Here is a 12,421-nt window from a genome sequence, read left to right as displayed (position 1 = left end):
GGAGCCGGCTGGAACTGGCTCTGTCTGTCATGGGGGCAGCTTCTGGTGTCTTTTCACAGAAGCCACCCCTGCAGCCCTCCCCACTACCAAAACCTTACCACATAAACTCAATACAGCACTAGATCTGTCAAGCCAAGCAGCGCATCAGTCGCATCCAGACCACAGTCATCTCTGATGGCTCTCAGTTACATCCATACTGTGGTGAGTATGGATGTACTGTAGGGAGTATGGTGAAAAGGATTAGCTTAAAGCCCATCATCCTGTGCTAAGTACTCAAGTTTCCTCACTGAGAAGAACTATAGTAGAATCTGCCCATTGACAAGTAGATGGGATGTTCCAGCAATCAAGAATTGGCAAAAACTTCAACATAGAACCACAAACTCACAGTAATATAATTAAGTTCATAAGCTGCCCTCAGGTGCCCATTTTGAGAAAAACTTCACATTGCTCTCAATGGGATTAGTATTTAACCACATTTCCTAACAACATCAGGATACAATTATCTTTGCTATCTTCTGCCTCAGTAAGGATACTGGTAAACATTTCTACAGAGTCTATAGACTATAAACTTGACCTATGGAGAACAATAAGAAACATTAACCATTTTGGAAAAGCAATTTTTTGGTGAATTTCTCTGAATAATGAAGTTTCACTAAAATAGTTTTACCTGGCTTATAATGATCTAAATTATTTTTAAAATTTTTATCAGTAATACAAGTAGCTAAATAAAGACAAAACTGGTAACGGTGATCAATTTTACAGATGGGGAAGAGAAAGGAATAGAAGGATATGAAAGAGAAACAGGGAAATACAGTGATGAAAGATTCAGGGGAAACAGGAAAATGAGGATGAAATATATACTCCAACTGCTCAGTGGAAACACACATTTAAACCAGTTTAACTAGCTACTAGGGTCCAGCTGGTTTTAGCTCTTATAGAAAAGAAAAAGCATATTGGAAGTCTGATTAAAATCTGTTAAAAATCTTATGTTACCATGGGATAATTCCAGTGATTTCACAAAACAAAGCATTCTAACAATGTACACACATTCCAAGTGTCTATAAGTTTTTAAAAGTTTCCTAGACAAAAATACATGACATTAGATATTTTATATATCTACAAAGTAAAATAAAATAATTAAAGCTGGTTGATGTTTTCATCACAAAAAAGATCATAGTATAAACCTGAGTAGATTCAAAGTACAGAAACCACAAATCATTAATGCCTTGAAACACTAAAAGAGAAAAACTTACATGTTGATTGTTTGGGGTTTTATTTTTATTCCCCTCCCACTCCATGTTTCACCATGTTTTGGACTTCCATATTTAACCTTATTTTGAATGCCTTACCCTTAGAAATACTTGACGCTGAGCTAATTAAAACCTGTGTATTTTAATCAAAATTACTGATACATGTTCTCAGATCTTAATTCCACTTTCATGCGTTTTTTTTGTTTGGAAATTTGTTATAGCTCTACTGCCTTGAAATTAGTGGCAAACCTGACAGTTATAAATATCTACATCTATAACAACTGCATGAACAAATTAAGTTTTGAAGAGTATTTTATTTACAATTTTGAGGTAAGAAGTTTAGTTTAAGTAAATCAGCTTTTTGAAATCCACACTGTAATCCTCAAGTATAAGTCTTTCAACAAGTTTAAAAACACAGTGTAGAGGAAATGACACTGCTCTGTATTGTTAGGAAAAGATAATACTCTATAAAAAGTCCTTTAAAAAATAAAAAAGAAACAAAACAGGCAAAAGGCATTTGCTTTCTTGTATAGCTAAATAATAAAAAGAACAAAAGAAGTCCCATTACCCATGCTGGACTGACTCCAGTAGTGCTGGCAGTCAAGACTTCATGTTGTGCATCGATAATATTTTTAATCTTCAAATCCAAATCTTGTACAACTTCCTCTACTGCCTGACAAAAAGGATCCCCATTGCTTCGGCCTTTTATCAGATGCATCTTCACTGTTGACAGAATTCGCCCCCCTGCGATTCTGAAAATAGGCACAGGGTCATCTCCACATTAATCTTGGCAGCACTTTAGTATACCTATTAGTGTTGAACATAGCCAGTCTTCACAGTTAATCAAAACTCTTTGGAGAACAGCTTTGATCTTTTAAATCAAACAGCAGTGTAGAAGTATTGTCCAACATAATAGTTTGCTAAAAAAAAAAAGATTATAAGGAAAGGTAATGAATTCAGCATCTAGTAATACTCTGAACTGCAACACAAAACTAACTTCTCCATAAAAGTTCAAAGAAAAGTACTTTCTTTAAACCTACAGTTACCGGTTTGCTCATAAGCTGTTAAGTGTAAACAAAATGTTTCACTGGAACATGCATTCCAATTTAACAGCCTATTAGATTTTTGAGTCTTTTGTGCTTCATGAAAGTGCTTCAAAATCTTAATCTGCTTTCAATTTTATTTAAATAGATAGTAATTAGACTAGATGAACATCATTGTTTGCCATAAAGGTACACACTATTAATCTTTTTCTCATCAACTAGAAAAAATGCCTAGAGAAAAGTTAGTAGTTTAATTATGAAATGTCCATGCAGTTTGACATCAAAAATATAAATAATTGAATCTGATTGATATAGGGGCTTTATTTCAATTCTTTTTATAGAAGGAAAAGAAGGCATTTGTGAGTTCACCTAAACTATGTTTAGACTGCTAATTTCATTTCATGGTCCTGTACCTTGAACCATCCATGCTGCATGTATGACAGACTACTTTTGGGATCACTTTTGGATTAGAACTACCAGGTCTCTCCCCAGTGATACTCTTGAATGATTAGCCGTTACAGTTGTACAGATGACGCTCCAATAGGCAGTATTGAGAGAACTACACCATGTCTTGCTCCCTCAGACTTGCAAGAACCACATGTTCTATAAAAATGGAAATATAACAGGCTGCCAGGTAGACTGCATTATCGTGAGTATATAAAAAAAACCAAAACATAATCAATTCTTGAAGAATCGCAAGAAAACCCAAAGATCTTGTGTCCAAAAAACGGCTACAGGGACTGAGGCTCTTGTGACAGTGCACCTTGATTTACCCAGACCTAGTGAATGAGAAGAAGCAGTTACAATTCCAAGAATTCCACTGGCCGCTTATAAGTGCATCTTTCCACTCAGGGGTTGAAAGTGCTGCCCTGAACAATGCTGCTCAAAATTAATAAAACAAAATAACTTAAAGCTTATAATGAGTGAGCATAGTCCCATCACTCCTAACACTTGGATTTTCCATTCTTGTGAATTGCTCATTTTGCAAGTGTAATGTGTGGTGAGTAGATGCAAAAGCCATATGGAGGTACGAAGGTAGGAATCGCTAGTCATGAAGCACTACTATGAACTATGACTATGAACCAGGTTAAGTAAATTAGCTAGGGGATCACTGATCTTATCTCAGAGATGATCAAAAACTACATTGAGACAGCAAATGTGTCTTGACTACTTTAATGGTTTAGTGAAAGACAGAATAAACCCCTTGAGTCAAAAGCTTAATAATTTTTTCCAGTACCTACACAAAACATTAAGTGAAAGACTGTATGTTTTACCATTGCTTGAGTTTGGGCAAATAAAAAAAGCATTACAAGAACCATTCAGCACTCCTACACCATAATGCATCTCTTCCCAAAAGCTTTTTGAAGTTGCATGCTGTTTGGAAACTTTATCATCAATTCTCCAGTCTTCTCAGGACATGAACCCATTATTCAGACTGACGAAGTTGATTATAATCAAGATTCCCTGCACCCCACCAAGCAATCATTTATCTTGTTTAACATCACGTATATATAAGGACTTCATTACTTCCCTGTGACATTTCGTCTTCAATTTCATTTTCTTTCTTTTATTTTTAGCTCTAATTTATAAGTTTGTTGGGGTTTTTTTAAAATTTATTCCCTCCCCTTTTACTTTTTCACATACAGAGTTATTTTCACCTTTCAGTACCAGCTGATAACACACGTAAGAATAAAGGAAGAAACAAAATCATAACAAGAGACACAAAGGACCCATTCTTTAAAAAACACTAATACCCAGGAAAAATAGGTAGAACTCTGTATTCAGAAAATACCCTGAACTGAAATTAGAGATTGAGACAGCATTCGGAAAAAGTATCATAAACATTTTCTTTGTTCTTACAAGGCATGTACTTATTGCCAGTGTTGGAGACAAGATCCTGTGCTTATGAACCCTTCTTTTGAAGGTGTACAATCACATTTCATATCCTTAAAGTAATGCACATTCACTGTGGTCACAGAAGTGACTCAAAAAATTAAATTAAAACAAGGAAAAAAACCCCCAGCCTTCCAGTCACCATGTATTTGACAAAAAATTTCCAATGAAGCTAGATATGCTTGTGATGCTAAGTTCCATTATGAGACTAATTTCCTGTCAGATTTTTTTTTTTAAGTTTTATAAAGCCTAAGTATAACGTCAGGCAAAAGCAACAAAAGCAATTCTGTTCATTCTGAACTCCTGCTCTAAGATTTTTCCTTTGCAGTCAATCTGCTTCATGATCTATTGCAATAATCCATCTTCCTTTTCCAATTAACCTCGAGTTTCTTTTTGTAGACTTTAAGAAACACTAGCCACTTTCCTGCAACATCTAATAACTGGATAGGGTGGCCAACCCTAAAAAAGGTTAGCCTGCTAAATCCTGCCGTTAACAGCAGAATTACTGAAGTTTTACTTTTTTTTGTTTCCCTAATAGTTAGGTTTCTAGTCCAAATAAAAGCAGAAATGCAGCACGTTGAGTGTAACCTAACATCAGTCTATCTAGCTCAGACACCAATAGTTTTGATTTAACTGTACCATGCACTGTACAAAATGACTCCGTATTTATTCACACATCCTGAACTCTTGGGCTGCTATTAGCACCTACGGTAGAATTTTTACATACATCTATGATGCTGCAAACCACATCTCTGCCAAAAAAACCCCAAAGCAATGCCAATGGCTTTATTACTCCAGGTGACATAGCCAAGAGTAAGATGATGACTAATTTTTCAACTTTCTCCATGTTTACTGGCTTCCTCCATACTCCTGCTTACTTACCCTAAACAGATACCTTGCAAATTGAAAGAAAGGTATATTTTGCACACATTAAATTCTGAAGATTAATTTTTAAAATTCTAGCTGGGAGAACCCCCATCAAATGGAACTCTGTATCTACATTCATATAAAATAAGTGGGCAGAGCTAGGTAAGAATAGGAATTGAGTCAGAGGAAAACTAGTTTGTTTATATTGTTTCCTGTTAAAATACACGGAGGGAACTGGGCCAGAGACCTTGCTGTTTTGGCTTATTCTGGCTGAACAAGACTCCTGTAAATAACTTAGAAAACCTGAAGTTAACTTGAAACTTTTTTTTGGCTTTTTTCCAGGTCAAAACCAGTATTTCCACACAATTCTCATCTTTAACTTCTACAGATTAAAGATTATTCAATTCACATTAGATTTGCAGGTTTCGTTAAACAGAAAAACTTGTGTTTTGCAGAAATTTAAGCACAATGTATGCACTTAGCCAAAAGAAAAGTCACCATGTGAAGTCTCGCACACAGGTCAAGAATCATCCAGATCTTAGAAAGGATAGTTTAAAAAAAAAAAGGGGGAAAAAAAAAGATGCTGGTGTACCTCTGCTCCAAAAACCACAATTCAGTCTAACCACAAGAGAATGAAAAGTTCAAGGGGAAAAAAAAATCATCCAGTGCAAGTTGTCAAGAGGTAAGGAGAGAGCACTACTGAAGAGAAGTTCTGTCTCAGAGATGTATATAGGAACTGTAGCCAAGTCTCCTGATGCTTCTTGCCAAACTGCTTTATTTCCCTCAGCTCTAAACTGACACTTTCCAAAATAATACCCTCAAATGAGAAAAAGCTTCGTATTAAATGAGTAGTATCTGTTCCATAAATACTGTGCTGAACCTAGAACTCCACGACAAACAAGCAGGTGAAGGGATTGATGACGTTGTCTTTGAAAGCCAGGTTCAGTCCTTTCTGTCTACAGATATCTTGAGCTTATCTATATGGTTATAATTTCCACACATTTTACATGCACATTCCAGCATGTATGTATGCTGGAAGAAAAAGTATTGTTACACATATAGCACTGGGCATCAGTTACGATAATCATGCCCTTAATTTAAATGCTATGCTCTGTATGTGACTCGATTACCTTGTAGCTTTTCACTGAGGGGAAAAAAAAAAGTGATAAAAACATTTTTTATGTTTATTTTTTTGTCTCTACTACCCAATGCCAACTAAAGATATTTGCTATTAGAAGTAAAGTTCATTTAATCTCTTTTTCTCTCCGTATTCCTTCTTCTTTTCCAGGAAAGAGTTCCAGTCCCCCATCAGATATACACAGTACTAACTGGAGCACAGAAAAGGAAAAGTTTATTCATACTTCAACTAGAATTTATATAAACAGGCCAAGACATAAAATGCTGACCTAATGTGTGTGAATTAGTACTGAAACACTGTGCCATAGCTTATGCCATTTTACACCAGGATATGATATAACAAAATAAGTTATGTTGTGAGGTTTGTTTTATTAGTCTTGAATAGTGTTGAATCCACCTCATTTGTGCTATTTCATGAATATTTCAAAGCTTACTACAGAAAGCCCTAACTAAACCATGTCTAGCAGTTGCAAAAAGTACGGTCAAGCCAGTCTTAGTAGGAGAGGCATTCTTTTAATATCTTTATATATGCCATCTAGAGCACAAACGGAGATGGCTAGGGCTCTGTCCATGTTTATAGAGTCCTTTCTGTGGTAAAAAGAGTATCATTCTTTTCCCAGAAAAGACAATTCACTGGATCAAAAAACAAAAGAAATAAACCATCTTGAAGATGAAACTATAAGTTAATTCAACAATAAATACAATAGTACTATTTAAAGCAACCAAATAAGTTACCTGAGCAACTTCAGATCTACTAGTAGGACTTCATTGTTAGTGAGGTTTAAAAAGATTAACTAAAAGCATGAAGATAAAAGAAAAATGTGGTAAAAATGCAACTTGGATTTTTTGGGGTTTGTTTGTTTGTGGAGTTTTGGGGTTTTTTTGTTTGGTTGGTTTTGGTTTTTTTACAAAAAAGGAGACCCTATGCCAGATTGCTCTGATATTACTCTTTTATAGGTTTATACTATCTAGAAAATCAATTGAACTTAAATGAATTTTAAAATATCTGACATTGTACTAGAAAAAAATGTTTATATGAATGGAACAAGGATGAAAACTGTTATCCACTTTGACATTCCTAACAGCTAGAAGGGCAGCAAAAGTTTGTTTTGAATATGGAATTACATGGGCAAAGTTATCTGTCTTCAGATAATTTTTACAGCAGCAAAAGTTAAGAATTTTAGTTCTTCTTAATCCTCAAAGAGGAGCAAGAAACCTAACTGAATTCAAGAATGAACTTGATACATTAAACAAAGCAATACCATTTGTCTAAGGCAATACAGAACTGGAGAGACCTTGTCCCTTTCCAGTCAGGGTGACTGCTAACAAGCTTTCTCTGATGTTTCATTCAGATCATAAGCTGGTGACATGAAATATTCTAGGATAAAGTACTTCAGTCTCACATCCATGGTCTTTTAAATCACATTGAAGGAGGACTCATCAAATCCAGTTAGCAGTAAACATCTGTCAGTTACCACTATGACAGATGTTGTAATTTTTTTAAAACACTAATACTATGATCTTCTGTTCAGAGTCACCATGTAACAATATTTCTTTGTTCAAAAGGTATGAACTGAAAGAAACTTCAACTAGAAAACCCACTGCTATCGTTATCTATGATAGAAATAACCAAATAAAATGCAGAGTAATTATAAATGCTAAAAAACCCAACCCTTTAGAAACAACCACCTTCCACTGTCCAGCAGGGAATGTTCAGACACAAAAGCCTGGATCCAACAGTACAGTGGTGATCTTCCACTGAGTGGACTCAAAGTCCAAATGCATCCATCAGCAGAAGAGACCTAGAACCAAGCACCCTTTCCCTTCTTTGATGGCCTGCACTGTTCTTCATATGCTTCAGCAGCTGGAAAGGGTCCAACACTACCATCTTCCGTTACACAGTCTCAATTTACACTCTTATTTCCCATCCAGAAAAGCCAGGACTGCTGGGTGGGTGAGGGGAAAGCATGTGATCACACAATTAAAGACTATGTTAATGCATGCATCTCAGGCAACTGAATTAAGACTTCACTGGCAGCCTCTAAGTGTTTAATTTTACAGACAATGTTCCATTAACATTTGTTTTTAAATTAACAAGTTCCCAAACATTTTAGATCAACTGACAGAAGGAGCAGCTTACCATCTTCAGCATGAACCAGCACTAAAAGAGGAGTAGACAGTTCAGGTGGTATTAATCTCACCTGTCTTGTAGGCAGAGAAAAACAGCTGTCTACATTAAAATAAAATTAATCACATGCTAAAAATGCCTTATTTGCATCAGTGCTTCTAAAGGGAGTTTAAAAAAAAATAGTACAATGTAAAACTCTACCTGTTAACTAAGCATTGTGTAAATCATATCTTGTCACTAGTTGCTTCTACCAAAAATATTCTCAGATCTTGTGCCTGCTCGAACCCTTTTGCCTTACACCATCTGTGTCCCAGTCCTATCTATTTCTATCTCACTTTCCTTATCAAACTGTCTTTTCTTATGTTGAGATAACTAATTTATAAGAAACTAATTGCATGCCTTGTCTATTTTGTTCCTACGGAGATTATCACATAAACAAGCTCCTCTGCTTACCTAAAATCTCAATGACATCGGCAAGAGCTCTTCTTACAGAACTGGGGCCTTAGTGTGCAAAGTTAATATGATGCAGAAGCACTTTCATTTATTTTCTGGAAATACATCTTTTGTGGAAAAGACTAAAGTAGCATACAGAAGGAAAAAAAAAAAGAGTTGAGGATATGGACAATATTCAAAACCTGATAAAAAGCAGAACAGACTCCTAAAGCCTATTCCAAGAACAGAAAAGAATCTATCAAAATTCTATTATACTAACGTCAACATTTTTATTCATTCATTTCAACTTCTCCAACAGAGGTAAAAAATAGATGACAAATATACAGCTATCTAACTTACATAGTGGGAACAAATGTCATAAAACAGATTACAAACACCTGGTGATCACGGGGTGGGAGGGGATCACAGCCTTTTTCTTTGTTTTGGATTTAGGAGCTGTTTTAGAACTTGATAAGAACTGAACAGTTATCCAATTTTTGAATGTAGAACTATATGAAAAGAGTAGCAATCTAATTCTATTCTTGAATGCAAAGAAGCAGGACGTCAACTAGACCTTCATCTACCTGGGTAGAAGGGCAGGACAAAATTTATCTAAGAAACAATACAAAATAAAAATGCTATTAACAGAGCAGTAACTGTGCCTTTAAAACAAACCCAATGGTTTTTTCTAATTACGTTATATGCATGAATTTTAAAAAATTAGTTCATGTTAATTTAGATTTCAAAATTTCAACAATAAAATTGTATCAGTGAACTTATCTAGATTTTAAATATAACTGTAAAAGAAAAAAGTAACTACATCAAAACACTCATAATACTCAAAAATTCCACCTCAAACAATGGACGCATGCATTATTACTCTGATTTTTTAAACCATACAGAACTAAATATTAGGTGAAGACTCTACCTTAGGCCCTTCGGAGTTTCACAGTTTATTAGATCCACAATAAAGCACAGCACAAAAGAATCTTGTTGCTAAGTATTCTTCCATGTTGCTGCTGCCGCTTTTGCTGTATTGCCAAAAGTTTCTATCTTTTCGCTTGGTGGAAGAAACCAGAGTGACTCTTCCTCAGGAAGTGCCACCATCTAAAAGATCTGGTACCTTCCCAAGAACTTACTGCAAAAAACAAAGTTGGTGTTCTGTCAGTGTCTGCTCTCACCAAAATTAATTTTGGATATTCTCCATACCAAGCAATGTTCCTCAAGTCCGGTGATGAAGCTACTATAAAACTAAATAAGTATTCTTCTCAGAATAAGATTCTTTATGAGCAGCCATACGCATTCCATGCTACAGTTCCATTGTTCCACCATAACATATCCAATTTAATAGTTCCTTCTAGACATAATCACTTTCCTGCAATTTACTGAAAGTTATCAGGATTGGAATTATGGGCAGGGAGCTGCCAGACTGCTTCTCAAATCTGGATTAAAGGGAAGCCATAGAAAAAGATGAACTAGTAGTTTGATATCTGTATGATGGCATAAGGGTCAGTTTTTTCAATCCAGCACTGATATAAAAGTGCCATAGAACCACAGCCTCCATATGTTCTTTTTAATTAAGGGACTCTACTTGAATTTCAATATCTAGGACATAATGGTCAGTGTATTCTCCAGCACCAGCCTAAATTAGGAAGTTAAGGAAAGGGACAGCAAATTACAAAAATCACGATTTAATTAAATGCAGTATTGTACAATTGGGGCACTTAAGATACCACACTTCAACCGTGATGTTTTAAGTCAGACTTACCCTCAAAAGATCAGCTTTTTCAAAGTTTTCTATTTTCTTGCAAATCCAATTTAAACAACAATTAAGCTTATTTTAAAAATCATTTACTTCTAAATATATTTTAAAAAATTCTCAACATTAAGTTTAAATGAAGACAATCAGATTAAAGATATCAGTATTTCCATTATAAAGTTAAATGTGTAGGTAAAGCAGATAATTTAATTCAAAATTATGTTAAAGCACATTAGTCTTTGAAGTGGCAAGCATTTTCAGTGAAAATTTTTTAAGAGTCTGATTTAAACCTGATTTTTTTTCTTATAAAAGAATTATTTTCTTACATCAGCCTTTCTGATATTTTTCTATTTCTTCAAAATGAAAGAACATTTTTAATTAAGTCACAAGCACAATGTTTGTTAACATGGTAGAATGGTAATATAGTCTTAATTTGGGTCATTCTATATAATCAGAAACTTTCACTGGAAATAGTTAAACACAAAAATATTCTTCATTTCAATGATGCTATGAGTTGAGAAACTAAGGTTAGAGTATCTAAGTTCTCAGTATTTTACTGAGGAACAGCACATTGCAAATACTCTAGAACAGCGTAAAGAGATTTACCCCGTAAAACACAATAAAACAAGTTGGAAGTAATATAAGATCCTTGTGGTTACAGAACTACAACTTCATTGGAATAAACCAAGACATGGTGGGACAGCCTGACAGTTGGAGCGCTGCAAAGGATGAATACAAGAAGCTCTTCAGGAAAGACAAGGTGGGGGAGTGCCCTCTATATGCAGGAGCAGCTCAGAGGTATGGAGGAGCTCTTCTATTGGACAAACAAGAGGCTTGTTGAGAGCTTGTGAATCACGGTCAGAGTTTGTTACAGACAACCCAACACATGTGAGGAAATGGGAAAAGTATTCTTAAAGCAACTCTCAGCAGGCTGTGTATCACAGACCCTGGTTCTTACAGGGCACTTTACCACCACCACCCCAACATCTGCTGGAAGAGCATCACAATGGGATGCAAGCAGTCAAGATTTCTAGAGGGTGTCAGGGATACTGGATGGGCAGCACACGGGGTTACACACAGCTGGGTCCGCTATTCACTAACAAGGAAGAATTGGTCAGGGATGTTGCGAAAAAGAAAATAAAAATCAATGGCAGCCTTGGCTGTAGCAATCATGAAGTAGTGCAGTTCAAGATCCTAGGGGAGCGAGGAAAGCAAGTAGCAGAATATAGACTGTGACTTTAGGAGAGCAGATTTCAGCTTATTCAGTGAACTGGTACATGGAATCCCATGTGAGAAACTTCTAAAAGACAAAGGAACTCAGGAAAGCTGACATGTTATTAATGTCAGCATATTACAAGCACAAGAACAGTCCATCACAATACTCAGGAAAACGTGTAGAAATATCAGTAGACCAGCTTGGCTAAACAGTGGACTGATGACAGACCTTCAATGCAAAAAGGCTTTACACAGGGTGGTGAAGAAGGGACAGGTTACAAAGAAATAATATAGAAGCATTGCCCTGGTATTTAGGGATGTTTTCAGGAAAGCCAAAGCTCAGCTGGAGTTGAGACTTGCAAGGAATGTTAAAGTAGCTTCACCTGCTGCTTTTGTATTAAAAGGCTGAACAAAGAAAATGAAGGACCTTTGCTGAAGGGCAGGAGATTTTGCAACAGTGGACACAGATAAACCTGAGGTACTCAATGCCTTCTTTGCCTCAGTCTTCACCAGGCCTCTGACTAGAGAAAGTTTTCAGAGGAGAACTGTCAGCAGTGGATAAGGATCAAGTCAGGGTTTACTTGACAGAACTGAGCCCATATAAGTCCATGGAACCAAATGGGCTGCATCCAAGAGAATCATAGAATCATTAAGGTTGGAAGAGACCTCTAAGATCATCAAGTCCAACCGTCAACCC

At 35.8% G+C, this 12,421-nt stretch overlaps 1 protein-coding gene across 1 annotated transcript in view; it reads right to left on the bottom strand.

Moving 5' to 3' along the window:
- The window catches only part of PARPBP (PARP1 binding protein), a 59,328-nt gene that overhangs the window by 24,609 nt on the left and 22,298 nt on the right, over window positions 1-12,421 (bottom strand). The window contains 1 exon segment of the mRNA XM_019474402.1: window positions 1,819-2,002. Coding sequence (XP_019329947.1) covers window positions 1,819-2,002 — 184 coding nt within the window.

Source organism: Aptenodytes forsteri, unplaced genomic scaffold (genome assembly GCF_000699145.1).
Source record: "Aptenodytes forsteri isolate BGI_AS27 unplaced genomic scaffold, ASM69914v1 Scaffold56, whole genome shotgun sequence".
Classification (NCBI taxonomy): Eukaryota; Metazoa; Chordata; class Aves; order Sphenisciformes; family Spheniscidae; genus Aptenodytes; species Aptenodytes forsteri.
Note: the sequence above shows the minus strand (reverse complement) of the source record. Positions and strands in the feature narration are given on the sequence as shown.